The sequence below is a fragment of the Microcaecilia unicolor genome, unplaced genomic scaffold (assembly GCF_901765095.1).
Source record: "Microcaecilia unicolor unplaced genomic scaffold, aMicUni1.1, whole genome shotgun sequence".
In the NCBI taxonomy this organism is placed as follows: Eukaryota; Metazoa; Chordata; class Amphibia; order Gymnophiona; family Siphonopidae; genus Microcaecilia; species Microcaecilia unicolor.
Window position 1 is genome coordinate 663929 of NW_021963571.1, and position 26490 is coordinate 690418.

General features: G+C 47.3%; 1 protein-coding gene across 1 annotated transcript in view; it reads left to right on the forward strand.

Annotated features, from left to right (window-relative positions):
• Positions 1 to 406: 406 nt before the first annotated feature.
• The window catches only part of LOC115459445 (major histocompatibility complex class I-related gene protein-like), a 60297-nt gene continuing 34213 nt past the window's right edge, over positions 407 to 26490 (forward strand). The window contains exons 1-2 of the mRNA XM_030189266.1: positions 407 to 532; positions 9835 to 10098. Of these exons, the coding sequence (XP_030045126.1) occupies positions 439 to 532; positions 9835 to 10098 (358 nt within the window). The 5' untranslated portion in view covers positions 407 to 438. The remainder of the gene's footprint in view (positions 533 to 9834; positions 10099 to 26490) is intronic.

A 26490-nucleotide genomic window follows, 5' to 3' on the forward strand; every position in this document is an offset into this window, starting at 1 on the left:
GATGGACCGTGCAGGTCTTTTTGTCATCTACTATGTTACCAGAATGCTCCCCTCAGCCTATGGCACCTTGTTCGACCTTATAACGTCTGATTAAAAAGTATTATACTGTGTAATGTGAACAATAGAGGCTGCAGTGCAGATCGTTAAAGTACTGAGAGTAGGAAAATTGTTGCGCAGAATTCCCCGGCTGAAGAGCTGCCAAACCCCAATCACATGTCGGATCGCCCTTGAAACACTTTCACTTTCCTTTTCACTCATCTGCTACCTGCGCTGCTGGGATCTGCCCGACATCTGCTGGCGTCACTGCAGCTCTTTATTGTGGTTGGCCGAATTATTCGGTGGGCGGGGTCTGGTATAAATAAGAAGGGCTGTCCGATTCTTGTCATATTCTCTGTTCGCGGAGGAGAGTTAAACACAACTGAGGACATAATTTAGAAAATGATCATGTTCTCAGGGGTACGGGTGAACATAGGAATTGTTCCCGTATTCCTCTTTTTCTTTGGGTTCTTCTACCCGTCCGATGCTTCCACGGGTAAGTCTCCTCCTATTGATATAATCCTGTCTTATTTCCCGGGATCGGATCATTGGGACACTTGCCTTAATTTCTGAGATGCGTCACCTTCCAAACTTAACTCTCTCGGGGGAACTTCGGGTTTCTGATCTCGATTTATGATCATGGTGAAAAAGAAGTGAAATGCTTGTGAATACCTGGACTACACTGGAGATTATAGGAGCCGAAATTTGGGCAGATACAAAGGGGTCTTCATTGGAGGTGGAGGGAGGAAGGGGCGGGGTGAGGTGGCTGTTCGTAACCTGCCGACACCTGTTTTGTGTTTTTTGCCTTGTGTTAAGAGGGAGGGGAGCAGTTATTGCAGGTAATCCGAGCACCTCTCTTCCTGGGAATATGCCACCCCCTCCCCACAGCCTTTACCCCGGGGGCGTAGCCAGACAACAGATTCTGAGTGGGCCTAGACAAGAAGTGGGTGGGCACCAAGTGTTCTTCACCACCACCACCACCAAAAAAATATCTCAGCTGGCGAGAAAACGCTTCTTTCCACCTTGGTTTACCATCAAAGGGAAGTCTTCAGCTGATAGAGCTTGGGATCTCCACCAGCTACCACTAAAGGTATGCTACTGTTGGGTGGGCCTGAACCCTAAGTGGGTGGGCCCTGGCCCACCCAGGCCCACCTGTGGCTACGCCACTGCTTTACCCTCCTTGTCTACTGTGTAGCCTCACTATTGTCCAGCCTGGGAAGCTTGTGGTCACGTGGGGTGGGGGGTGGGAGAGCAGGGAGTAAATGGAAGGGGGCAGGTGGTGCCCAGCTCAGTCCCTCTCTGATCACTTATAGTATAGCAGAGACCCTTTCTTTCCTTGACTGAAAGGGATTTATGTATTTATTTGTGTTCTCTTATCCCACAATTATCCAAAACAAGTTTCGGTTCATTGTGGTTTACAATTGGTTGGTAACAGCTGTTACATTATTGTTACAATGTGGCTTCCAGTTGTTAGTTTATTTATTTATTGCATTTGTATCCCACATTTTCCCACCTATTTGCAGGCTCAATGTGGCTTACATAGTACCGGAGAGGCGATTGCCAATACCAGTTTGAACAAATGCAGGGTGAGGTTATGGTAGAGTGAAGTTCATGTGTTACAGACACATTGGGAATCATAAGAAGGAAGAGTTACTTTTATTTCGTTGTGTTGCAAGGTACAGTCATTTAAGTTGGCTTGTTAGGGTATGCCTTTTTGAACAGGTTGGTTTTTAGTGATTTCCGGAAGTTTAGGTGGTCATACGTTGTTTTCACGGCTTTTGGTAATGCGTTCCATAGTTGTGTGCTTTATGTAAGAAAAGCTGGATGCATAGGTTGATTTGTATTTGAGTCCTTTACAGCTAGGGTGGTGGAGATTTTGTTATGTTCGAGCTGATATTTTTGTGTTTCTGGTTGGCAGGTCAATGAGGTCTGTCATGTATCCCGGGGCTTCACCGTAGATGATTTTATGAACCAGGGTGCAGATTTTGAACGCAATACTTTCTTTGATTGGGAGCCAGTGCAGTTTTTCTGGTAGGGATTTGGCGCTTTCGAATCTTGTTTTTACGAATATAAGCCTGGCTGCTGTGTTTTGAGCAGTTTGAAGTTTCTTTGTTTTGTTAATAACAGTTATATTGTTATTGGTAATTAAGAGCTGTTACATTATTGTTACACAGTTGCAATTATAGTAGCAGATATTTTGTGCCATGGTTTATAATTGTTTCTACGAGATGTTGCATTGTGGTTTCAGTAGCAAATGTTCTGGGTCGTTAGTCCCTTGTGTTTATCTATAGACTGACTTGAAGAGAGATGTTTTTAGATCTTTTCTGAACTGAAGATATTAAGTAAAGTTTGTGGCCTGAGGAATTGAGTTCTGTGATTTGGAACCTAGAATCCAGCTGTATATCTGGCTTTGTAAGTTTTGTTTCTGAGTAGGAAGTATCCTCTGGTTTCTGGGCTTGCGTCTCTAGGCCACAGTTCAGTCAAGTCTAACATGTAGTCGGGCACCATTCAGAACAAGATTTTGAAAATAATCATGCTAGCTTTAAAGAACAATCTGGCCTTAATCAGGAGCTAGTGTAGCTTGATAAGCAGTGGCATTCTCTTTCATAGTTAGACAATTTTAAAATCTTTGCCGACTGTGCAGAATGCGCAGCAAGACAAATAACTCAAAAAGTTAATTTGTGACATTATCATCGAGTGCATCATTAGTCGGAAGGATTGTCTGCGTTAAGGGCTCCCGCGCTAACTGGGCAGCGTATGGCACTGCCCAGTTACCTCCGGGTACACACTGGTGCTATTTTTATAGCGCCAGATATGACAGCGCGGTGGGGGTGGGAACTACCTTCGGGCTGCCACAATAGTCTAGCGGTACTTCCATTTTAGCGAGTGGTAAGGCTTGCAGACGCGTTGTAAAAGGGCCCCTTATTTATTATTTATACGTGTATATATTTCTCACTGTTTAGAGACTCCCGAGGCAGGCATTTGTGGCCGAAACACAGTTTGTGTCGTGTCCGTTGGATGTTTGAAATAAACTTTTTACATGACCTACATATCATGCAGCTCCTGATTTTTTGGTGTCACCTTTGCTGTGCTTGCATGATTTGTGTGAGGGATTTTGTTCTTCTAATTTCGTCGAGCACCTCTACATTGTTCTGCGCCATGTGGGCTGGTGCAAGCACACCCCTACCTTCTTCCTGCTGGCTCCATGCAAGTGTGGTACCAGACGTCTCCTGCTCGGCCTGTGCAGTATTATGGTCAGCATTGCTGTATAAATACAGATATACTTTGGAAATCATATCACAGCACCTCATAAATGTATCTTCAGTGCAGTTTGGAGTGGGGCATTGCAGTGGGAGGGGCCAGAGCCCGAGGTTGGGAGCACGTTTTAGTCTGCTGCCTCGCTGCTCCCCCCCCCCCCCCCCCCGCAAAAACAAATACCTTTGCTGGTGGGGGGTTCCCATCCTCCACCAGCCAAAGCCTTGTTCAGCGCCAGTCTCTGGTGCAGCTGCGTTCGCTGCCCTGCTCTTTTTTCTTCTTGTTGACATCCTGTCAGCAAGAAGAAAGAAGAGCAGGGCGGTGAACACAGCTGCACCGGAGACCAGCACTGAACAAGGCTTTGGCTGGCGGGGTTTGGGGACTCCCGGCAGCCAAACCAAGGGCCTGGATGAAATTTGCAAGGGCCCAGGCTCCCTTGACCCCACCTAGCTATGCCCCTGGTTTGGGGGCTCCGTTAATCTCTCTCCATTCCTCCCCAGTTCAGTAATCCCCAGTTTCTCCTTGGGTCTGTTTCCTCTTCCCATCACCTACACCCCAGTTTCATCACCCCTTTTTCATTTCCTTTCTGTTCCTTCAGTTTTTTTTTTCCTTCAATAACTCATACTTCTGATTTTAAATACTTGCAACATAAAACCATTGATAAACACCTAGGAGTAGCAGGTCTTCCCATTCTCACTGCCAGCCCTTCCGCTCCCCTTCCTCTGGTCCTCTAACCCTCCAGTACTCTGTTGTTCTCATCAGGCTGTTTTTTTTTGTCCGTTCAATCTTTTTCTTAAATTGCTTGGGGGGGGGGGGCGGCGGTGGCAGGACAAGGTGCCAGATTTTCCTGCTCCTGTCACTGATAGGCCACCAATTTCTGCAGCTTTCACAAGAGGGGGGGGGGACGAAGTCCTCCTGTGTTTACCTACCATACGTGGGACCTCTCCAGATCTTTCCAGAAGATTCTGAGAATTTGCACCAATTACAAACGCTAGTAAGGCCTGAGCAGGGGCTGGAAAAGGGAGCAGAACAATTGTAGTCTGCCAGTCTCGCCCTCTCCTTTCCTATCCTATAGTTTCTGTTCCAGACTCACCCCCTCCTCTCCTATCCAACAGGAGAAGTCAGGGAAGAAGATGGTGCAGATCTTCAGGACTTGAGGGAGGTTAGAGTGAGGAAAAACAAGTGAGGGAACTGGGGCCAGAATGGTGAAGCAGAAAAGAGGTGGAGAGGGTGAAAGCTGCGTGGCTGGTCTAAGTTTTGACACCTCATCAATGGAGCTGGAAGAATACTGAGGGGCCCTTTTTACTAAGGTACGTAGGTGCCTAGATGCATGCAACATGCATAAAATTAGAACTACCACCCAGCTATCACGTGCCCTGGGCGGTAATTCTAATTTTGATACACGTCCAAAATGTGCGGCAGAAAATAATTTCTATTTTCTACCGTGTGGTGCTAACTGGTCTGTAATCGGCAGTTTATTCATGCTGATGATTACCGCCCAGTTAACGTGAGACCTTACCGCTAAGTCAGTGGGTGGCGGTAAGGTCTCAGGCCCAAAATGGACCTGCCCTGATTTTTATTTTGCCCTATGTCCATTTTCACCCAAAAAAAGCCCTTTTTGCAGGCGCACTGAAAAATGGAACTGCGCACACATCCAATACATGTGTCTACACCAGCGCAGGTAATTTTCAGCGCACTTTAGTAAAAGGGCCCCTTAAACTTGTTCCAATCTACTACTACTTATCACTTCTATAGCGCTACAAGGCATACGCAGCGCTGTACACCATACATGAAAAGACAGTCCCTGCTCAAAGAGCTCACAATCTAAATTGAGTTGCAATTCCTCCCAGAATTATTGGCACTCCAGCCAAATAAGTGTGATAGCCATTCTGTAAAATAGAATGAATTTTACAACAGTTTATTAAAATTAAAATGAAACATTTGTTGTATTCCGTTAATATCAGAACTAATTAGAAATGAAGAAATTAGGTTGTTCATCTAGGAAAATACAGTACATAAGTAATGCCACACTGGGAAAAGACCAAGGGTCCATCGAGCCCAGTATCCTGTCCACGACAGCGGCCAATCCAGGCCAAGGGCACCTGGCAAGCTTCCCAAATGTACAAACATTCTATACATGTTATTCCTGGAATTGTGGATTTTTCCCAAGTCCATTTAGTAGTGGTTTATGGACTTGTCCTTTAGGAAACCGTCCAACCCCTTTTTAAACTCTGCTAAGCTAACCGCCTTCACCACGTTCTCCGGCAATGAATTCCAGAGTTTAATTATGCGTTGGGTGAAGAAAACTTTTCTCCGATTTGTTTTAAATTTACTACACTGTAGTTTCATCGCATGCCCCCTAGTCCTAGTATTTTTGGAAAGCGTGAACAGACGCTTCACATCCACCTGTTCCACTCCACTCATTATTTTATATACCTCTATCATGTCTCTCCTCAGCCGTCTCTTCTCCAAGCTGAAAAGCCCTAGCCTCCTTAATCTTTCTTCATAGGGAAGTCGTCCCATCCCCGCTATCATTTTAGTCGCACTTCGCTGCACCTTTTCCAATTCTACTATATCTTTCTTGAGATCCAACAGTAGCCAAATCCAGGCCACAATTATACAGATCAGTTGGCAAGCGCATTTACAAAATAAGTTTTTACCAATTTTGTAAAAACCTTATAATTAGAAATCTGAGATTATTTGGTAATATATTCCAGTTTTTAGAACTAAGTAGGCAAAGGATAACAATAATTTCTTGTATTTTTTCCCCTTTGGATTTGGAAATGAGAAGACTGACTCAGTACATGACAAGGATCATCTAGTAACTGGAATATACGTAAAACGTGGTGTGATTCTATGCATTACTTAAAAGTAATACAATAAAACGTAAACATTCTTGCCTCTGTCAGCAACCAATGCAACAATATAAAAAGTTGATTTAGAGGCTGACCAGGTTTCGGTCTTCACTGAAACTGACCAGAAATCCAGGTTTGGGTTTCAGCCAAAAATGCTAGTGCATTATTGCCTGAAACTAAACCCCTTCCCCCCCCCCATCCATGATGACGCTCTATGCCCACTTCTCCCCCTGCCCTCACACCATCTGAAGGCCCTCTCTGGACCTTTTAAATCTTCTGGTGTTCTAGTGGCTTTTCAGGGCAGTTACATAGAATACCGACAGTTAAACATATAACCACCAGTATTTTGATACCATTATTTAGCCATCTACATGGTGTGAGTGCTCAGAAAATGCAAACTTAAAAGTAGTGTGTAACAGGAATTATGAACACAATTGCAGATATAAAATTAGCTTCCTCTCTTATTCTCCTGAATCCCCATTTACCCGGCCATTCTTAGTCTGTTCTGATCCCCCACAGAATCCTAGTCTCCACCTCTGAATTCCTTCTCTCCTGCCTCCCCATGTCCTTGGCATTGTTCTCCCCAGAAATGTTGCCAGCTGGGTGGGGGCAGGGGAGTACTGTACAGTATTATAACATTTTATGTTAAGCCAGGCGGTCGGTAGAATCAGAAGGGTTATTTCAAAAGGTTCTAGAGAGATCACTCCTTTGTTTCTCTCCTCCTGTTTCTGTCTTCCTTAAGCATCCATTGTCTTTGCCTTTCCTCATACTCATCTCTCTTCTCTAGTGTCTTCTCCTACATATGCTTTTGCTTTTCCCCCAGTGTCGTTCTCTCAAATCTCCCACCCTACAGTATAAGAATATAAGAACATAAAAGTAGCCATACTGGGTCAGATCAATGGGCCATCTAGCCAAGTATCCTGTTTCCAAACTGTGGCCAAGTCCGGTCACAAGTACCTGGCAGAAACCCAAATCGTGGCAACAGTCCACATAGAACCCCAAAGAACAGCAAGATTCTGGAATTCTAAAGCGTGACAATATGCCATGTAGAATCTCAGAGTACCAACATTCCATACTACAAATCCCAGGGCAACCAGTTGCTCTTCCCATGTTTGCCTCAATAGCAGACTATTATTATTATTTATTGCATCTGTACCCCACATTATCCCACCTTTTTGCAGGCTCAATGTGGCTTACAGAGTGAGGTTATGTTAAAATCAATGCATGTTTTAAATACAGTTGATCATAGGCTAATGTAAAAGGTTATGATAAAATCGATACATGATTTAAATACAGTTGATCCTAAGCTGATGTAAAAGAGGTAGTAGATGGGCGGATGTTGGGTAGGTTGTGTGCAAGTTTTTTAGGTGTGTTCGGATGATTTGGGGAATGAATTGTATCATTGAGGGTGACTTTTGTAGGCTCTGTTAAAGAGGTGTGTTTTCAGAGCTTTGCGGAAGCTGGTTAGATTGTTCATGGTTTTCAGGGTTTTGGGTAGCGCATTCCAGAACTGTGTGCTTTTGTATGCAAAGGCCGTAGCATAAGCCTGTTTCTATTTCACTCCTTTGCAGCTGGGGAAATTCAGATTAAGGAATTTGCGGGCTGATCTTTTGGCATTTCTGGGCGGTAGGTCCACTAGGTTTAGCATGTAGAGTGGGGCATCTGCGTGAATGATTTTGTGCACGATTGTGCAGATCTTGAACTCAATTCGTTCCTTGAGCAGAAGCCAATGTAGTTTCTCTCTTAGGGGCTTTGCGCTTTCATATTTCCAGCAATTTGTCCAAACCGTTTTTAATCCCAGAAACGCTAACCGCTGTTACCACCTCCTCCGGCAAAGAGTTCCAGAGCTTAACTATTCTTTGAGTGAAAAAATATTTCCTCCTATTTTGTTTTAAAAGTATTTCCATATAACTTCCTCGAGTGTCCCCTAGTCTTTGTACTATTGGAATCGAGTATTGGCATCAGCCCTCTTGTACCAGCTCCCTCCTACTTCTCTTCAGCAATTGAGCCCTCCTATTTCACTTGTACTATTCCCTCTGCAATGGGCACAGCAGGAGAGTTTAAAATACAGAGCAGGCACTTCCTGCATTTTTGGGAGAAAGAGGCAGTGTCAATTCTCTTGTGGCTTTACTCTCCTGCCTGGTAGGCAGCAGATGGAGGACACAGTGGGCATGAAATAGGGCTTTGCTGTTAGGACAGGGTGACAAGGCAGGCTTCAGCACCATTCACCTTGGTCACCCTGAGCCAGTGCCTTGCTAGCCCACCTCTTAAGCCAGCCCTGATGCCCAGCACCAGCAGATCTGTTCTAGAGGTCTTAAGTTGTGTTCTGTGTGCTCTGCGTTTCTTCAGAGCCTCTCCGAAATTGGGCCTGAAAGTAGATTGGACTTTTCAGAAATACAGTGGACAGGTTCTGCAGCCTTCGTGAATTGCAGAAAAAAGTTGCTGCTCATGGCTGAAACATTCTTTTTATCAGGTGACTGTGGCACTGCACAGACCCTTCACCATCACAAACCCTGGGCACTGTTCACATTACCTTTCCAGAACATGTTAATGTGGATGCCCTCTTACCATTTTTTTTACAATATATATTTAAATATGCTCTAAAGATAAATTTTGAATATAATTTGAAAAGTGCTCAGTTCACACGTCAGTCATTGTAAACGTGACTGGCTGAGTATCATAACCGCACTTTTGGCATTATCAATAGCGCAGCCTTTGCAGCTATCAATTGCTGCTTGATATTAACGGGGCCAATGTGATTGATCCCGAATATTTGATATACTTATGTTGTACAGACGTATCTCATGCTATATTAGTTGGAACATGATAAAACAACACATCAATATAGTTCTAGATAGTCAACCTAATATATCCACTAATAAAGTAACGCTGTCTTATATAGACAGATAGAAATCATGCGGCTGATCCGCTGTATATAAGTACTTATCTGTGGATTTTTTCATTGTTGTAATGAACGCCAGTATCACGAGGTTGGATCCGTACCCAGTCCAGGAAGTGCTCTCCCAAAAAGGATAATGCACTTGAAATAAGGAGTATAAGTTTATACTTACAAATTTCCTATATATATATTTTGTGCCCTCTTATCATGCCAACCCATGAACCATGCCAGAGATGCCATGCACACTACACTGCTGTAATTTTGTCTTATGTCATGTTGTCTTGTGCCAGACTTGTCTTGTGTTTGTGTCAAATTTTTCAGTCTTATTGTCCAGTGGCAGGGGGCTACAGGGTAGAGACACATGGGTGGGGGTGGAAAAAATTCCAGACACCTAAAATAGAGCACTGGGCACCTGCTATGAGGGAGAGGTTCTGAGACAGAAAGTAGATCAGTAGGAGAAAGGAGCAAAAAAAAGTAAAAATGGAGAAAATGCCCACAAATTGAAAGAGTTAATTAAAAAAAAAAGTATAAAGAAATTTCCTTCTGTTCCAAAGTTTGTCTGTTATGAAGATTTTTGTTAGTGAAAAAAACATTGATTATCTGGTACTGTGGTAGTGTTGGGGACGGGTCTCAGTTTGGGTTAGGGTCATCTCTTGGGGGTAGGGGGTGTGAATGTGGAAGATTGTGAGGATCTGCTGGGCTTTAGCTTCCTGAAGAGGAGCAATGAGTTGGGGATTAATAACGATGAGCTGGAGGTGATGATAATGTGTTTTTCTGTCTGTGTTTCAGGATCTCACTCTCTCCGGTATTTTTACACGGGGGTATCTGATCCCGACCCTGGATACCCAGAGTTTTATTCAGTTGGGTACGTGGATGAGAAGCTGATCGATTGGTACGACAGTGTGACTCAGCGGGATGAGTCCCGGGCCCAGTGGATGGCAGAGAAAGAGGGTCAGGAGTACTGGGAGACACAAACTCAGAAGCTTAGAGGCTGGCAGCAAAACTTCAAAGCGAGTATAAGGACCTTGATGGATCGCTACAACCAGAGCAGGGGTGAGTGACTGACTGTTCCATATCATCAAGCAGATCATTCCTTGTCATCAAGCAGATGAAGCCATTACGTATGGGTTATGTCCATCAACCAGCAGGGGAGATAGAGAGCACTCAAACTTTCACAGTGCCCTCTTGGCCAGCTAGCTCCACTGCCTCTTCAGTATTCTCTATCTCCCCTAGCAGGGTGGCTGCAGCTTGTTCGAGCTCCAGAAAAATCTGCCGGGAGGTGGTTCCTGGCTTGCCAGTTGTTAACCGGGGTGTTGGAGGCTATAGCAGCTTCACTTTAAAGGCACATAGGTTAGCCCTTTCCCTGCCTTACCCATACCTCTGTGGATGTGGACATATTGCCTTGCTTTCCCTGTCCTTACCCACCAACAGTGGATGCAGGCATATAGGTTCGCCCTTTCCCTGCCTTTCCCACTCATCTGAGCCTCCGGAGTCTTCAATACCTCTGCTTTCCTCACAGCTTTTAAAAAAAAAAAAAAGAACAGAGGTTTTTTACCTGATTTTCAGCAGGATCGTAGTTGTACACTAGATCCTTTGAGGTAAGAGTGCTTTCCAACTCCTCCGGGGTGGGCCCGCGATCAGGGCGATTTTGGCGCGAAACCACCATTTTGGATTTTACCGCCGTTTTTCGGCGATGGCTGCGGACAATGTAAAGCGCTGTTCCACTTGTGGCAAGTGCTAATCAGCAGCAGGGCTCTGTAAATCGTGCTGTACTGGTGTAGGAGCCAGCCCGAGCATGGCGAGTGATGTTTCTTCCCGCTCTGAGCTGGCAGCGGACGCCATTTTCCTTACACCGCATGGCGCGGCCTCCGTGGACACGGAGAGACCTGAGCTGGGTGGGGCACCTCGAGATGAGGTTATTTCAGGAGTGGCTGGCACCGGACAGGATTTGGGTGCCCAGGGTGAGATTTTCTCCCCGGATTTTGTGCTTTTGCTGCATAAAGCATACATGATGAAAAGAGCCCTTCCTCAGGGGTCGCCTGAGGCTCCTCTGATTGCCCCCCCCCCCCCGATGGATTCTGGCCTGGGACTGCCCAGTGAGGCTTTTTTCCCGGATACTTGGCCTAAAGATAAGCGCAGAAGGGTTAATTCCCCTTCAGATTGTGGTGCACCTTTTTCCCCCCCGTGGTCGGGGTGTGAGGATTCGGAGAACTCTGACAGACGTTCTTGGTCTGAGGAACCAGAGTCAGGTGCGGATTTACCACAGGATCTGGATGATCCCTCCGCGGTGAGGATTTTCCACCATGATGAGCTGCCAGCGCTTATTTCAGATACCCTGCAGGCCCTCTCGATTGAAGATCCTGACAGTGGCATGGCCTCCTCGGGTAATCCCAGGATGGCTAGTACCAAGAAAGCTGCTCGGGCCTTCCCTTTGCATGCCTCCATCCTAGAGCTTGTTTCGGCTCAGTGGGCTGACCCCGAGGGACCTTTGAGAGTTTCCAGGGCTATGGGGCAGTTATACCCTCTGCGTTTGGGGCATTTGGCTCGTTTTCAAATGCCTTCAGTGGATGCCCTAGTCACTGTGGTGACAAAGAGAACTACCCTCCCTGTTGAAGGAGGTGTTGCCCTGAAGGATGTTCAAGACCGTAGGCTGGAAACAGCATTGAAACGGTCCTTTGAAATTGCAGGTCTCGCTGTTCGGGCGTCTGCATGCAGCTGTTATGCTGTTAGAGCCTGCCTAGCTTGGCTGCAACAGGCAGTGGCTCAGCCCGGAGATGGAGCGGAGCCCTTCTTGGATGTGGCTCTGCGGATGGAGGTGGCCTTGTCCTTTCTGGCTGATGCCCTTTATGACCTTGTCAGAGCTTCGGCTAAACAAATGGCAGTAGCAGTGGCGGCTCGCCGTCGTCTGTGGCTACGACACTGGGCAGCGGACATGGCCTCTATTTGGTGAGGAGTTGGAGAAAATTGTGAAAGGCCTGGGTGATCCTAAACCCCAGCGCTTGCCCGAAGATAGGCAGAGGCCTTCCTCTAAGGGCCAGGCGGTCCACTCCTCGTACAGACCTCGCTTCCGTGAAGCTAGAAGGTACCGCCCGGGGCGTTCTGCTGGGTTCACTTCACGTGCCCGTGGTCAGCAGAGGAACTCCTTTCGCTCGGACAAGCGTTCCGCAGCCGGTGGCTCAAGACCAGGAGTTCAGGAGCAACTCTCTCAATGATGGTGCGCCGGCCCTCTCCTCGATGCCTGTCATTGGAGGATGGCTTTCCCTCTTTGCCGAGGAGTGGGCCAAGATTTCCTCAGGTCATTGGGTTCTGGACCTGATCAGAGATGGATACAGAATAGAATTCAACGCCCCAGTAAGAGACGTGTTTGTGGAGTCCCGATGCGGTTCTGCCGTCAAACGGGCGGCGGTGGAGGAGACTTTGCAAGGTCTGATTCTGTTAGGGGCTGTGACCCCGGTGCCTCCCGCCGAGCAAGGCTGCGGCCGATACTCCATCTACTTTGTGGTGCCGCGAAAAGGTGGGTCCTTTCGCCCTATTCTGGACTTAAAAGAAGTGAACAAGTCCCTGAGAGTGCGGCATTTCCACATGGAATCCCTGCGCTCCGTCATTGCGGCGGTACAGCCAGGAGAGTTTCTCACGTCTCTGGACCTGAAAGAAGCTTACTTGTGCATACCAATTTGGCCCCCGCACCAGACATTTCTGCGGTTTGCGGTGTTGGGAAAACATTTCCAGTTTCGGGCCTTGCCTTTTGGCCTCGCCACAGCTCCCCGAACCTTTTCGAAGGTAATGGCGGTAGTAGCTGCTTTTCTCAGGCGAGAGGGTATCAGGGTTCACCCGTACCTAGACGACTGGCTCATCAGAGCAGACTCTGCAACAGAGAGCTTACTAGCTACAGCCAGAGTGGTCTCAGTACTGCAATCTCTAGGCTGGGTCGTCAATATGGCCAAAAGTCACCTGTCCCCTTCACAATCTCTAGAGTTTTTGGGGGCCAGGTTCGACACAGTCTCGGGCTATGTGTTCCTACCCGAGCTAAGGCGGTGCAAGCTTCAGAATCAGGTCCGTCTGCTCCTGAGGATGCCCCGCCCGCGAGCTTGGGACATTGTCCAGCTGCTGGGATCGATGACAGCCACGATGGAAGTGGTACCCTGGGCGAGAGCGCACCTGAGACCTCTACAGTATTCCCTACTCCGGAGATGGTCTCCTATTTCTCAGGATTACCAATGCAGACTTACTTGGCTCCCTGCTGCCCGACTCATCATGGAGTGGTGGCTCTCGGACAGCATGCTGCGGCGAGGAATGCCGCTGACGCTCCCCGTTTGGTGCCTAGTGGTAACAGATGCCAGCCTGAAGGGCTGGGGCGCACATTGCAAGGGGAAGCATGCCCAGGGTCTATGGACACCCGAGGAGTCGGAGTGGTCCATCAACCGCTTAGAGTTGAAAGCGGTGTTTCAGGCGCTTCTGGCCTTTCAAGTGACCCTGGAAGGATTGGCTGTCAGAGTGATGTCGGACAACACGACAACGGTGGCCTATATAAATCGACAAGGCGGAACACGGTGCAGAGCACTAGCCGCGCAGGCCGAACTGATTTGCCACTGGGCCGAGCTGCATCTTCAGTGTCTGTCAGCAGCTCATATTGCAGGTCACAGCAATGTGCAGGCCGATTATCTGAGCAGGCATCAGATCGATCCAGCAGAATGGAATCTGGCAGACGAAGTATTCCTGCAGATCTGTGCCAAATGGGGCAAGCCCGTGATGGATCTAATGGCGACAAGTGCCAATACCAAAGTCTCGTGCTTCTTCAGCAGACGGAGAGATCCTTACTCGGCGGGGTTGGATGCCTTGGCTCAACCCTGGCCTCCAGGTCTACTTTGTGTTTCCGCCATGGCCCTTGATAGGGCGCATGCTCTTGCGGATTCGGCTGCACCCAGGAGAAGCGGTCCTCATCGCCCCGGATTGGCCAAGGAGACCTTGGTATGCAGACCTCCGACAGATGCTCCTGGAGGCTCCTCTGCTGTTACCTCTGGTACCGAACTTGTTGACTCAGGGACCGGTAGCCATGGAGGACGCCGGCCGCTTTGGTCTTACGGCATGGCGCAATTGAGGGATAAAGGTTATTCCAATAAAGTTATTTCCACTCTCCTGCAAGCCTGCAAGCGGTCCACTTCCGTGGCTTATGCCAGGATTTGGTGCCTGTTTGAGTCTTGGTGTGCTTCCAGAGCCATTGCTCCAATGCGGGCTCCTGTCTCGCCGATTCTGGACTTTTTGCAGGAAGGTGTACAAAAAGGCTTGGCCTATAATTCCCTGCGGGTGCAGGTGGCAGCGTTGGCCTCCCTTCATGGTAAGGTGGAAGGCGTGTCTTTGGCTGCGCATCCAGATGTGGCACGGTTTCTTAGAGGGGTGCTTCGGCTCCGACCTCCAGTGCGAGCACCCTGTCCAGCTTGGAACCTGGGGCTAGTTTTGAAAACCCTGCAGGCATCTCCTTTTGAGCCGCTTCGGCGAGCATCGGAGAAAGATTTGACACTGAAGGCCGTTTTTCTGGTGGCCATTACCTCGGCGAGACGGGTGTCAGAGCTCCAGGCGCTGTCCTGTAGAGACCCATTTCTGCAATTTTCAGAGTCCGGAGTCGCGTTTCGGACCGTGCCTTCCTTTATGCCTAAGGTGGTTTCAGCCTTTCACCTAAACCAGCCCATTTTCTTGCCCTCTTTTTCAGAGGAAGAGTTTCCAGAATCTTTTGGGCAGCTGCACCTTTTGGATGTGCGCAGGACTCTGCTGCAGTATCTGCGAGTTACTAACTCTTTCAGGACTTCTGATCATCTGTTTGTTTTGCTATCCGGTTCTCGCAGAGGGTCTCCAGCGTCTAAAGCCACTATTGCCCGCTGGCTCAAAGAAACTATCTTTTCAGCTTATCTGCTGGCCGGCAGGGTTCCGCCTGTAGCCTTTAAGGCGCATTCTACTAGAGCGATTTCTTCCTCTTGGGCTGAAACTGGAGCACTCTCTCTTCAAGAGATAGGCAGTGCAGCAACATGGGCTTCTAAGCTCTCCTTTGCCCGACATTACAGGCTGGATGTGGCTGCCAGGAGGGATGCGCGTTTTGGTGCACAAGTGCTAGCGCGTGGTGTGGCTTGTTCCCACCCTATCTAGGGATTGCTTTGTTACATCCCATACGTAATGGCTTCATCTGCTTGATGACAAGGAAGGGAAAATTAGGTTCTTACCTTGGTAATTTTCTTTCCTTTAGTCATAGCAGATGAAGCCATGAGCCCTCCCTGTATGATTGTCTGTATGCTGTGAATCTGTTTTTCAGGTTCTGTTCTAATTTCCTGAAGTTCCTTCCTTGGGAGAAAGTTGGAAAACAATCTTCAGGATTCATGTTCAGTTTAAATTTAGGAGGGTGTGTTGGGAGGATGTGTGATTCCCTCCAGGAGGCGCGTGTGTTCCCCTCCAGTTCTATAAATAGGAGGATGAGTTCATTCCCTCCAGTGTGTTGGGAGGATGTGTGATTCCCTCCAGGAGGCGCGTGTGTTCCCCTCCACTTATACAATAAGGAGGATGAGTTTATTCCCTCCAGGAGGATGTGCATTCCCTCCTTTATGAGTTCATGCCCTTGTGATGGGCCATCGTTCGCTGTGAGGAAAGCTCTTGTGATTCCCATTGCGGTTTGCCATACTGCTTTGGAAGCTTCAAATACTGAAGAGGCAGTGGAGCTAGCTGGCCAAGAGGGCACTGTGAAAGTTTGAGTGCTCTCTATCTCCCCTGCTGGTTGATGGACATAACCCATACGTAATGGCTTCATCTGCTATGACTAAAGGAAAGAAAATTACCAAGGTAAGAACCTAATTTTCCCATCCATAGACTGGTGGGTTGTGTCCATCTACCAGCAGGTGGAGATAGAGAGCAATCTTTTGCCTCCCTATATGTGGTCATGTGCTGCCGGAAATTCCCCAGTATGTTCTCTATCTAGCAGGTGTGTGGTCACACAGCAGCAGCTCTGGCTAGGTCTCCAAGCCTAATTGTTTAGGTTTTGTTGAGTACCTGGGGTTGAGGGCTCTTAGTGAGCAAGTGCAAACCTGGTGGTGCCAGGTTCCTCCTTTTCTCCCCCCTCCCGCTGGCTCTGTTGAACAAAAAAAAAAAAAAACGAAAGCGATTTTGAAGCAGAACAGCTTTCCTTGCAGCTGCTCACTGGGACACCAATTTGTTGCAACTCGGAGCAAGAAGCAGGTAATTTTACCTTTTACTAGCGGGCAGGGGGTCCCCTGAATGTTCTCCATGTGGCTAATGGCGTCGGATGGCAAGAGCGCGAAAAAACGCTTCCCGGACCACATGCATGCGTCTAGCGGGGAAGCATGGGGATCGGAGGCAGAGACGCCTTTTTTGGGCGCCTTTCCAGAGTTTGGCGAGTTAGCCGGTTTTTCCTCCAGTTCGGCAGTTCCCTTCTCCACTACTGCCAACTCCAGACTTCGCGCCTTCTGTCTCGCTGCACCCTACACCTGGAATAAACTTCCTGAGCCCCTACGTCTTGCCCCATCCTTGGCCACCTTTAAATCTAGACTGAAAGCCCACCTCTTTAACATTGCTTTTGACTCGTAACCACTCGCCTCCACCTACCCTCCTCTCTTCCTTCCCGTTCACATTAATTGATTTGCTTACTTTATTTATTTTTTGTCTATTAGATTGTAAGCTCTTTGAGCAGGGACTGTCTTTCTTCTATGTTTGTGCAGCGCTGCGTATGCTTTGTAGCGCTATAGAAATGCTAAATAGTAGTAGTAGTAGTAGTAGTGGCTGAGCTGGAGATTAAAAGAACAGGGGAAAAAAAAACTTAATATGGAAGTAAAGAAATGCACCTGGCAATGGGTGGACCTTTGCTGCTTTGTCATCTTCTGCTATAAATCTAACAATCACATTCTGCCTTTGATCTCTCATTCGTGCCTCCTTGTTTGCCTGTTTAAATAAGCAGGCTGGGTCCTATGATGACATTGCTCTGTTTAAGAAATGTGCAATAGCATAACAGCTGTCATGTCTGTCCTAACCCTTATCCCTTACTTGTCCTGTCTGTCTGTCAAAATTAGATTGTAAGCTCTATTGAGCAGGGACTGTCTCTCCATGTTCAAGTGTGAAGCGCTGCGTACGTCCGGTAGCGCTATAGAAATGATGATTAGTAGTAGAGTGGAAGTGAGCCTATCTAGTCCACTTTAACAAGGGAGCCAAACTTACTTTCCTTGTGCTATCACTATCCAGCAGGATAGGCAATGTCTTCAAAGGTGGAGGATAAAGGATTTTTTAAAATATATATTTATCACACATTATCCCAAGCAAAGTTGGATTCAGTGTGGCTTACATTTTAAAATACAGTGAAACAGAATAATAGAATTTAGTTATCATGGGAATAAATAGATGGATGTGTCTGAAACATTAAAAAAAAAGTTGAGATTAGCATATATACCCAATTGGGCATTTAAAAGTTTATTGATACCACATGTTCAGAAATCATAGCCATAAGTATAGACAGTTATTCAAAGATTATCACATGGGAGGGGAAGGTGATAGGGACACAAAGAGGGCACTACTGGAAAGGGGAGGAGGAGATAGGGACAGAGAGGGGCACCACTGGAATGGGGAATGAGGATATGGGGACAATGGTGAAAATGGGTGAGATGGGGACAAAGCGGTAATGCTGGAAAAGGGGGAAGATGGTAACAGCGGTAATGCTAGAAAAAGCAGGAAGATGGGGACACAGGACAATGTTAGAAAAAGGGAGAGGTGGGGGACACCAGGACGGCAGATGCTAGAAAGTGGGAGATGAGGAGACCAGGTAGGCTTGTGCTGAAAAAGGGGGGAGATGGGGACACAGGACAGATGCTGAACTTGGGGGTAGGATAGGGACAAGGGACACAGAAGGGAGATGCTGGACAGGACAAATAGTGGTGCAGAGGAATAAAGGATGGTGCCCTTGGAGACAGAAGAAATGTCAGATGGGCAAGACACCCTGTAAAGGCAGAAGAAACAGAGAAAAACAGAAAAGAGACAGTGGGACCAAAGCAAATGAGAAAACAGTAGAGGGGTCCGAGTGCATTTTCTTAAGTCATTTTGGATGTACTGCAGCACAGATTTTGATGGGTAGAATCAGGGACTGCAAATCCCACATGAATTTGGGATGTGAGTTCACACTAGGACTGGTTGAAAAATCTCCCTTCTGGAACTTGTAAGGCTGACTCATGGAACATGGAAAAAAAAGACTATTCCCAGACAACAAAGGTAGAAAAATATTTTTATTTAATACTTTGTAAGCACTGAGATGTACCTGCTTTGTAAAATGTACATTTTTTCTATTTTTATTTTGCAAAGTACAGGAGAAAATGCATTTCTGTCTCTTTTTTTTTTTTTTTTTTTTTTTTACCAGTATTGCACTGTTTAGAGTCTGGCTTCCTTGGGCAGGGGGTCTCTATTTCAATTTGTGGTTTTTTTTTTTTTTTGGGGGGGGGGGGGGTTGTGGCTCCCTATTCTGAATTAGATTGGTAGCATGGAATGTTGTCACAATTTGGGTTTCTGCCAGGTGCTTGTGACCTGGGTTGGCCACTGTTGGAAACAGGATACTGGGCTAGATGGACCATTTGTTTATATTATATAGATGAGGGTCTGTCCATGTTCTGCATGTGTAACTGAGGTGAAGGATTCTGCCAGCATGTAGCATCTGTGTAGGAATGTGTAACAATGCAGCTTGTTCCAGTTTCCCAATAGTAGGTATATTGGTGTTTTAGAGCCCAGTGTAATATATATACATATATATATATATATATATAGATATAGATATCACTGTCTTCTGACAGGTGGGTTAGGGCTGTTATGGTGTGGTAAGTTTTGTGTTCTAGGGCAGTCCTGGAGTACCCCCTTGCCAGTCAGGTTTTCAGGATATCTACAATAAATATGCATGACATTGATTTGCATATATTGCCTGCATTACATGCAAATCTTTTTCATGCAGATTCATTGTGGATAGCCTGAAAACCTGAATGGCAAGGGGATACTCCAGGACCACCTAGGGAAACACTTCTCTAGGTCCCACTGTAATATTTATAGCATTGTCTTTTCATAGGTGGGTTAGGGCTGTTTTGGTGTGGTAATTTTTCAGGAGGGGGGGGTCTTTTTGCAGAGGTTTATGTTATTTCACAAAGTGTCTAGCCATATTTGAAAGTGGGCTCTGGGGCAAGGGCCCTTGTCACCCAAAATAAAAATGCTCAAGACTAGTGTTCTTCACATCCTGTAGAGTCACCACACAAACAAAAGCCCATCTTGATTTAAACAAGGTGTCTAGCAGTGGAAGGACTGGGTGTGCTATCCTGAGGTGATGGTCACGATTTGAATATTTTTATTTGAAGTTAAGAAGACAGGTTGCCTGCTCTGGCCAGTCCAGGGACCTCTTCTGCGTCCTGCCTACTGATGTAATTTACTGTTTCCTTGTAGGCAGGACGTAACAGAGACAGCCTGTATTAATCGTTGCCTGCCACAGCCCCTGAGCAACAACACAGACACTGCTGTTTAGCTGACACCAACGGGCACCTATTTTGTAAAAGTCTGCTCCCCCTGAGATCAAAACCTGGCTACGCCTCTGGTAATGAGACAGGGTAAAAGTTTGAGAAGCCCTGATTTAAAATCCTATTTCATACTCTTAAAATTCACCATGACCTCAGATGATGCTGAAACCTAAATAGCAGACCTCTGCTTCTCTTTCCTGCCCCCCTCCCCTCCCCTCAGCAGCAGCAGTAAAGGTAACAGTGGCAGACATCATTAGGGGGTGCTGTGTGTACTCAGACTGGAAACCCCTGCAAAGTACTCAGGTCTAACAGGAGGAGGGGGCAGGGTCTTTGAATGCCCACTGGCACTCAGATCCCATGCTAACTGCCACTACTGGACCCAGGACATGATAGATAGAGGGAGAGTGGCCTTCTTTTTGTTTTGTTTTTTTGACAATGCAAACAAAGATGGAAAACAGTTCCAATAGAATTCTAAATAACTTTAACTACTAACAAATATGTATGGAACGAATAGACCTTATAGTTTTTATATAATAGGAGAAAAGGACCTCATATGGTCAAGTGCATGGATTTCAATAGCCAAAACAGCTTTAATCAGGCCCCTTTGTAATCATAGGTCCTGTAAAACTCCTATTGTATGCACATGTAATAACACTCATTTCAATCATGTGCTACCGTTGCCCACTTAAAATCTTACAACAGTTTTCTCAATTTACTACTACTACTACTTAACATTTCTAGAGCGCTACTAGGGTTACGCAGCGCTGTACAAATCGACAAAGAAGGACGGTCTCTGCTCAAAGGAGCTTACAATCTAAAGGACGAAATGTCAAGTTGGGGCAGTCTAGATTTCCTGAGTAGAGGTGTAGTGGTTAGGTGCCGAAGGCGACATTGAAGAGGTGGGCTTTGAGCAATGATGGGCAGGGAGGGGGCCTGGCGTATGGGCTCAGGGAGTTCCACGCATGGGGTGAGGTGAGGCAGAAGGGGCGGAGTCTGGAGTTGGCGGTAGTGAAGAAGGGTACTGAAAGGAGGGATTTGTCTTGAGAGCGGAGGTTACGGGTAGGGAGCGTAAGGGGAGATGAGCTTAGAGAGGTAAGGAGGGGCTGCAGATCGAGTGCATTTATAGGTTAGTAGGAGAACCTTGAACTGTATGCGGTACCTGATTGGAAGCCAGTGAAGTGACTTGAGGAGAGGGGTGATATGAGTATATTGGCCCTGGCGGAAGATAAGACGTGCAGCAGAGTTCTGAATGGACTGAAGGGGGGGATAGATGGCTAAGTAGGAGACCAGTGAGGAGTAGGTTGCAGTAGTCAAGGCGAGAGGTAATGAGTGAGTGGATGAGAGTTCGGGTGGTGTGCTCAGAGAGGAAAGGGCGAATTTTGCTAATGTTATAGAGGAAGAAGCGACAGGTCTTGGCTATCTGCTGGATATGCGCAGAGAAGGAGAGGGAGGAGTCAAAGATGACTCCAAGGTTGCGGGCAGATGAGACGGGGACGATGAGGGTGTTATCAACTGAGATAGAGAGTGGAGGGAGAGGAGAGGTGGGTTTGGGTGGGAAGACAAGAAGTTCGGTCTTGGCCATGTTCAGTTTCAGGTGGCGGCTGGACATCCAGGCAGCCATGTCGGACAAGCAGGCTGATACTTTGGCCTGGGTTTCCGCAGTGATGTCTGGTGTGGAGAGATAAAGCTGGGTGTCATCAGCATAAAGATGATAGTGGAAGCCATGAGATGAGATCAGGGAGCCCAGGGAAGAGGTGTAGATTGAAAAAAGAAGGGGTCCAAGGACAGATCCCTGAGGAACTCCAACAAAGAGCGGGATAGGGGTGGAGGAAGAACCATGAGAGTGTACTCTGAAGGTACGATGGGAGAGATAAGAGGAGAACCAGGAGAGGACAGAGCCCTGGAACCCAAAAGAGGACAGTGTGTCAAGAAGTGAGTTTGTTTGTTAGTTTTGTTACATTTGTACCCCGCGCTTTCCCACTCATGGCAGGCTCAATGCGGCTGGCAATGGAGGGTTAGGTGACTTGCTCAGAGTCACAAGGAGCTGCCTGTGCCGGGAATCAAACACAGTTCCTCAGTTCCCCAGGCAGCGGCTGTGAACGGCGCGTTCAAGTATCTTGGAGAGGAAGAGTAGGAGGGAAATGGGGTGGTAGTTGGAGGGACAGGTAGGGTCAAGTGATGGTTTTTTGAGGAGTGGTGTGACTACAGCATGCTTGAAGGTGTCCGGGACAGTTGCAGTGGAGAAAGAGAGGTTGAGGATATGACAGGGGGGGTGATAGTAGGAGAGATGGTGTTAAGTAAGTTGGTGGGGATGGGGTCTGAGGAACAGGTGGTGCATTTCGATGAGGAGAGAAGATGGGCGGTTTCCTCTTCGGTGATATCAGGAAAAGAAAAGGAGGAGGCCTGGGTTGGTTGGTTGAGGGAGAGGGTTATAGGATGAAGAGGAGAAGTTTTAGTGGTGAATTCGAGGTTGATCTTCTGGACCTTGTTGCGGAAGTAGTCAGCCAGTGATTGAGGAGAGAGTGAGGGGGGCTGGGAGCGGAGGGCACTTTGAGGAGGGAGTTGAGGGTGGCGAAGAGACGAGGGTTAGAGCTGAGGGAATTAGTCAATTGGGTGTAATAGTCCTGTTTGGCAAAGAATAGGGAGGACTGGAAGGAGGATAGCATGAATTTGTAGTGAATGAAATCAGTATGGGTGCGAGATTTCTTCCATAGGCGTTCAGCCGATCGGGTGCAGGAGCGAAGGTATCGGATGCAAGGGGTCAGCCAGGGCAGGGGATTGGTACGCCTTGTGGGGCAGGAGACGGACGATGCAAGGGTGTCTAGAGCAGAGGAGAGAGTGGCATTGTAAGTGGAGACAGCCTTGTCGACAGAAATGGAGGACATGATGGGAAGGGAGGAGATCAGAGATACTAGAGGATAAGGTGGGGGGTCAACAGCCTGGAGATTCCTGGAAGTAGTGGTTAGTGTTGTGCGGGACAGAGGGGGAGGGTGATGAAGCGTGAATGTGATCAAGTGATGGTCAGAGAGAGGAAGAGCTGATGCGCAGAAATTGGAGGGTGAGCAGGTAGAAGAGAGGACGAGATCAAGACAGTGACCAGATTGGGTGAGTAGGGGTAGTAGAGCTCAGTTGGAGGTTGAAGGATGAGGTTAGAGTGAGGAATAGAGAAACGTATGAGTCGGATGGGTTATCAGTGTGTATGTTGAATTCCCCAAGAATGAGGGATGGGGATGAGAGCTCAAGAAAAACGGAGAGCCAGGCATTGAAGTCGGTAAGGAAGGAAGGGAGGGACTTATCAGGGGGGCGGTAAATGACTGCAACTCTGAGTGGCAGCGGGTAGAATAGACGGATGGAGTGAACTTCAAAGGATGAGAAGCAGTGAGACTGCGGTAGGAGGAGAGGTTGAAAACTGCAGGAGGGCGAAAGTAGTAGACCAACGCCGCCACCGCGGCCAACTGGGCGGGGCGAATGGGAGAAAAGATAACCTCCATGGCATAGGGCCATGACTGAGGCAGAGTAGTCAGGGGTGAGCCAGGTTTCGGTTAGGGCGAGCAGTTGAAGGGAATGGGAGATGAAGAGATCGTGGGTGAAGGAAAGTTTGTTGCAGACTGAGCGGGGATTCCACGGGGCACACGAAAAGGGGGGGAGGAGGGGATTGGAGATGAGATTGGAGAAATCACGGAAACGTTTGCATAGATGAGACGAGGACAGGTGTGGAGGACCTGGGTTGGGATTGATGTCTCCCGCGGATAGCAGGAGAAGGAGCAAGAGAGAGCGGAGAAGGGTGGAGGAGGTAGGGTGACGAAGGCGACGAAGATGGGATGCGCTTAGGAGGAATGGGGAAGGGTTCATGGCAGGAAGGAGGTGTTGAACGTTGAGAGCTAGGGAGGAGGAAGAGGACAGTAGGGATGGTGAGGTGGTGGGGGACAGGGGTAGGTAGGGTATTGCAGTAATGAGCAGGATGGGAGAGGACATTGATGGGCAGTGAGTTCGTGTGGTAAACAGTGGTGGGAGGGGGGAAAGATTAGGGAGGGATAGGGCAAGGAATAGAATGTGAATGGGGGCCATAAGTAGTAACTGAGGTGGTTACGGGGGCAGGTAGCTGGGCTGGGAGACAGGCAGGTTGAGGTGAGCAGTCGGGCAGGAGAGTGATGAGCTGGCAGGACGATGGACTGGGAGGCAGTTCCACAGATAATTAAGGTTTTCCTTTTTTGAGTTTTTTTGAGTCAGAGTAGTAGGTATCGGGAGTCCCTGAATCAGCGAGCTGACCTCACCAACCGAGGAGACATGGAAGTGGAGAAGACTAAGGTACCCAACGCAAGAAAGCAGCGATGCTAGCGAAGACTTTAACATACTGGTAACGAAATTGTGTGCACACAAATTGAAAATACATATATCAGATCTGAGTACACTAATTAGTGCTGTGTACATGTGTGCGATGTTTTGGGTTACTGCAGATGTGGAGTTGGGGTCTTGATAACTGTGATTCTTGGTGACTGTGATTGTAGTTTTAAAATTGTTATTGCCTTTATTTCCTTTATAACTTATCTCAAAGCATTTAACATCTTGCACTAATTTTATTTAATACCATCAACTTGTAAAAATTGGTACCAACATTTAAGAAACATAACCAACAAGTGTTTCTATTTACTTTACCCTCTATTCATTTTACCCTTTAATAAAACCTTTACATTTTTTTTTCTTGCTAAATCCCTTGGTTGTGTGGAGTTTATTTGGGAACCCTATTTAAAACTGTGACACTCATATATTTATTTATTTCTTCAATTATTCAAATTTACCTGCTCCACGACTAGGGAGTTTACATTAGTCTTCAGGTGTCAACTGGTGTGCCAAGGTTATACAGCAGCAACCAGTCCTAGAGGCCTGCGTGTATGCAGGTCCCTGGAGCACCTTTAGTGGTTACCGCACTGCACTTCAGGCAGGTGGGACCCAGGCCCATCCCCCCCTACCTGTAACATTTGTGCTGGTAAATGGGAGGCCTCCAAAACCCACTATACCCACATGTAGGTGCCTCCTTCACCCCTAAGAGCTATGGTAGTGTTGTACATTTGTGGGTAGTGGGTTTTGGGGGAGGGGGGTTGGGTGCTCAGTACCCGTGGTAAGGGAGCTATGCATGTGGGAGCGTTTTCTGAAGTCCACCGCACTGACCTCTAGGGTGTCCAGTTGGTGTCCTGGCATGTCAGGGGGGGTGAGTGTACTACGAATCCTGGCCCCTCCCACGACCAAATGGCTTGGATTAGGACATTTCTGAGCTGGGCGTTTTTATTTTCCATTATCGCTAAAAAAAACAAACGCCCAGCTCACAAACGACTAAATCCATGGCATTTTGGTCCGTACAAACCGTATTTTTGAAACAAAAGATGGACGCCCATTTTTTTTCGAAAATACGGTCTGTCCCACCCCTTCATGTACCCATTCTCGAACATAGACGTCCATGGAGATGGGCGTTTGCATTCGATTATGCCCCTCATAGTAACATAGTAGATGACGGCAGAAAAAGACCTGCACGATCCATCCAGTCTGCCCAAAAAGATAAACTCATATGTGCTACTTTTTGTATATACCTTACCTTGATTTGTATCTGCCATTTTCAGGGCACAGACTGTAGAAGTCTTGCCCAGCACTAGCCCTGCCTCCCAACCACCATCCCCGCCTCCCCCCACCGGCTCTGCCACCCAATCTTGGCTAAGCTTCTGAGGATCCATTTCTTCTGAACAGGATTCCTTTGTTTTACACAGTTCAGGCCGGGACCTTTAAGCAGAAATCTTACCTTGTACCCTTGGCAGTGCAAATTGGTAGCCTGTAATACAGGTGTAGACTCAGCCAGGGCCAGTAATGTACTGCTTAAATGTGAGAGGGGTTTACACCCCTATAGTTCATGAAAGGAGGATAGGGGCTGGGACACAAGTCAGATAGGGATGCAGAGGGAAGATGGATGGTGGACAAGAAATCCCAAATGAATGAGGAGACAGAGTTAACGGAAGACAAAGGAAAGCAGGTGCCAGAGCCTCAAGCCAATATAATTAGAAAAACAAAATGACCAGACCTCAAAGGTAGAAAAAAACTTTTTCCTATTTAGTGATTAGAATATGTTAGGTTTTTAGAACGTACATCTGCTAGAACTACTATGAGACATGGCTGGGGCCCATGAGAAGAATGTCTCCTTGGCCTTCAATCTCAAGCGTAGCTTTTAGGATGAGCCCCCCTTGGCATCTCTGCCTGTGTCCCCCCTGTTACTCTGACCTGTCTCTCATCTCCAGGTCCCTCTGCTTTTCTAATTTTCCTCCTATTCTGGTTCTGTTCAGATCTGAGGGAGTTTCTGGTCTCTGAAAGCTCTTAATACATTTCTTTACGTTAAGCTTATAAAGAAATAGAACCTTTTCCATTTCGTTTTTGTTCATCTTTGTTTCTGTGCTTCCAAGTGAACAAAATGCTACTTGTGTGTTAATACTACCACCTTGTGGTCATTGCAGGTACTGTAACATTTCATATTTCACAAGTCGATCAGTATTCCTGATCTTTTCAGACACAACCACAGTAACAGAAGCATCATGCAGACAGTTTGGACATGGACAGGACTCTAATGACCAAAGGCTGGGGATAAGAAGCAGGCTGGAGATGCTCAAAAGATGAGACTGGGGAAAGGGAAGAACGCCATTAAATAAAGGGGAACAAGACACCGAGTTTGGATGGGTTCCTTGAGGGATTTTAAAGAAATTTACAGCTGAGCTCATAGCGATTCTGGTCCATCTGTTCAATGGCTTCACACAAGGCCTTGAATTAGCTCCTTCAATGACGGGATGGGCTTATCTGTATTACTGAAGCCAGATAAGGATCACACCTGGAGTAGATTTTACCACCACACTTCCCTCCTGAACAGGGATGTCAAGCTTTATGC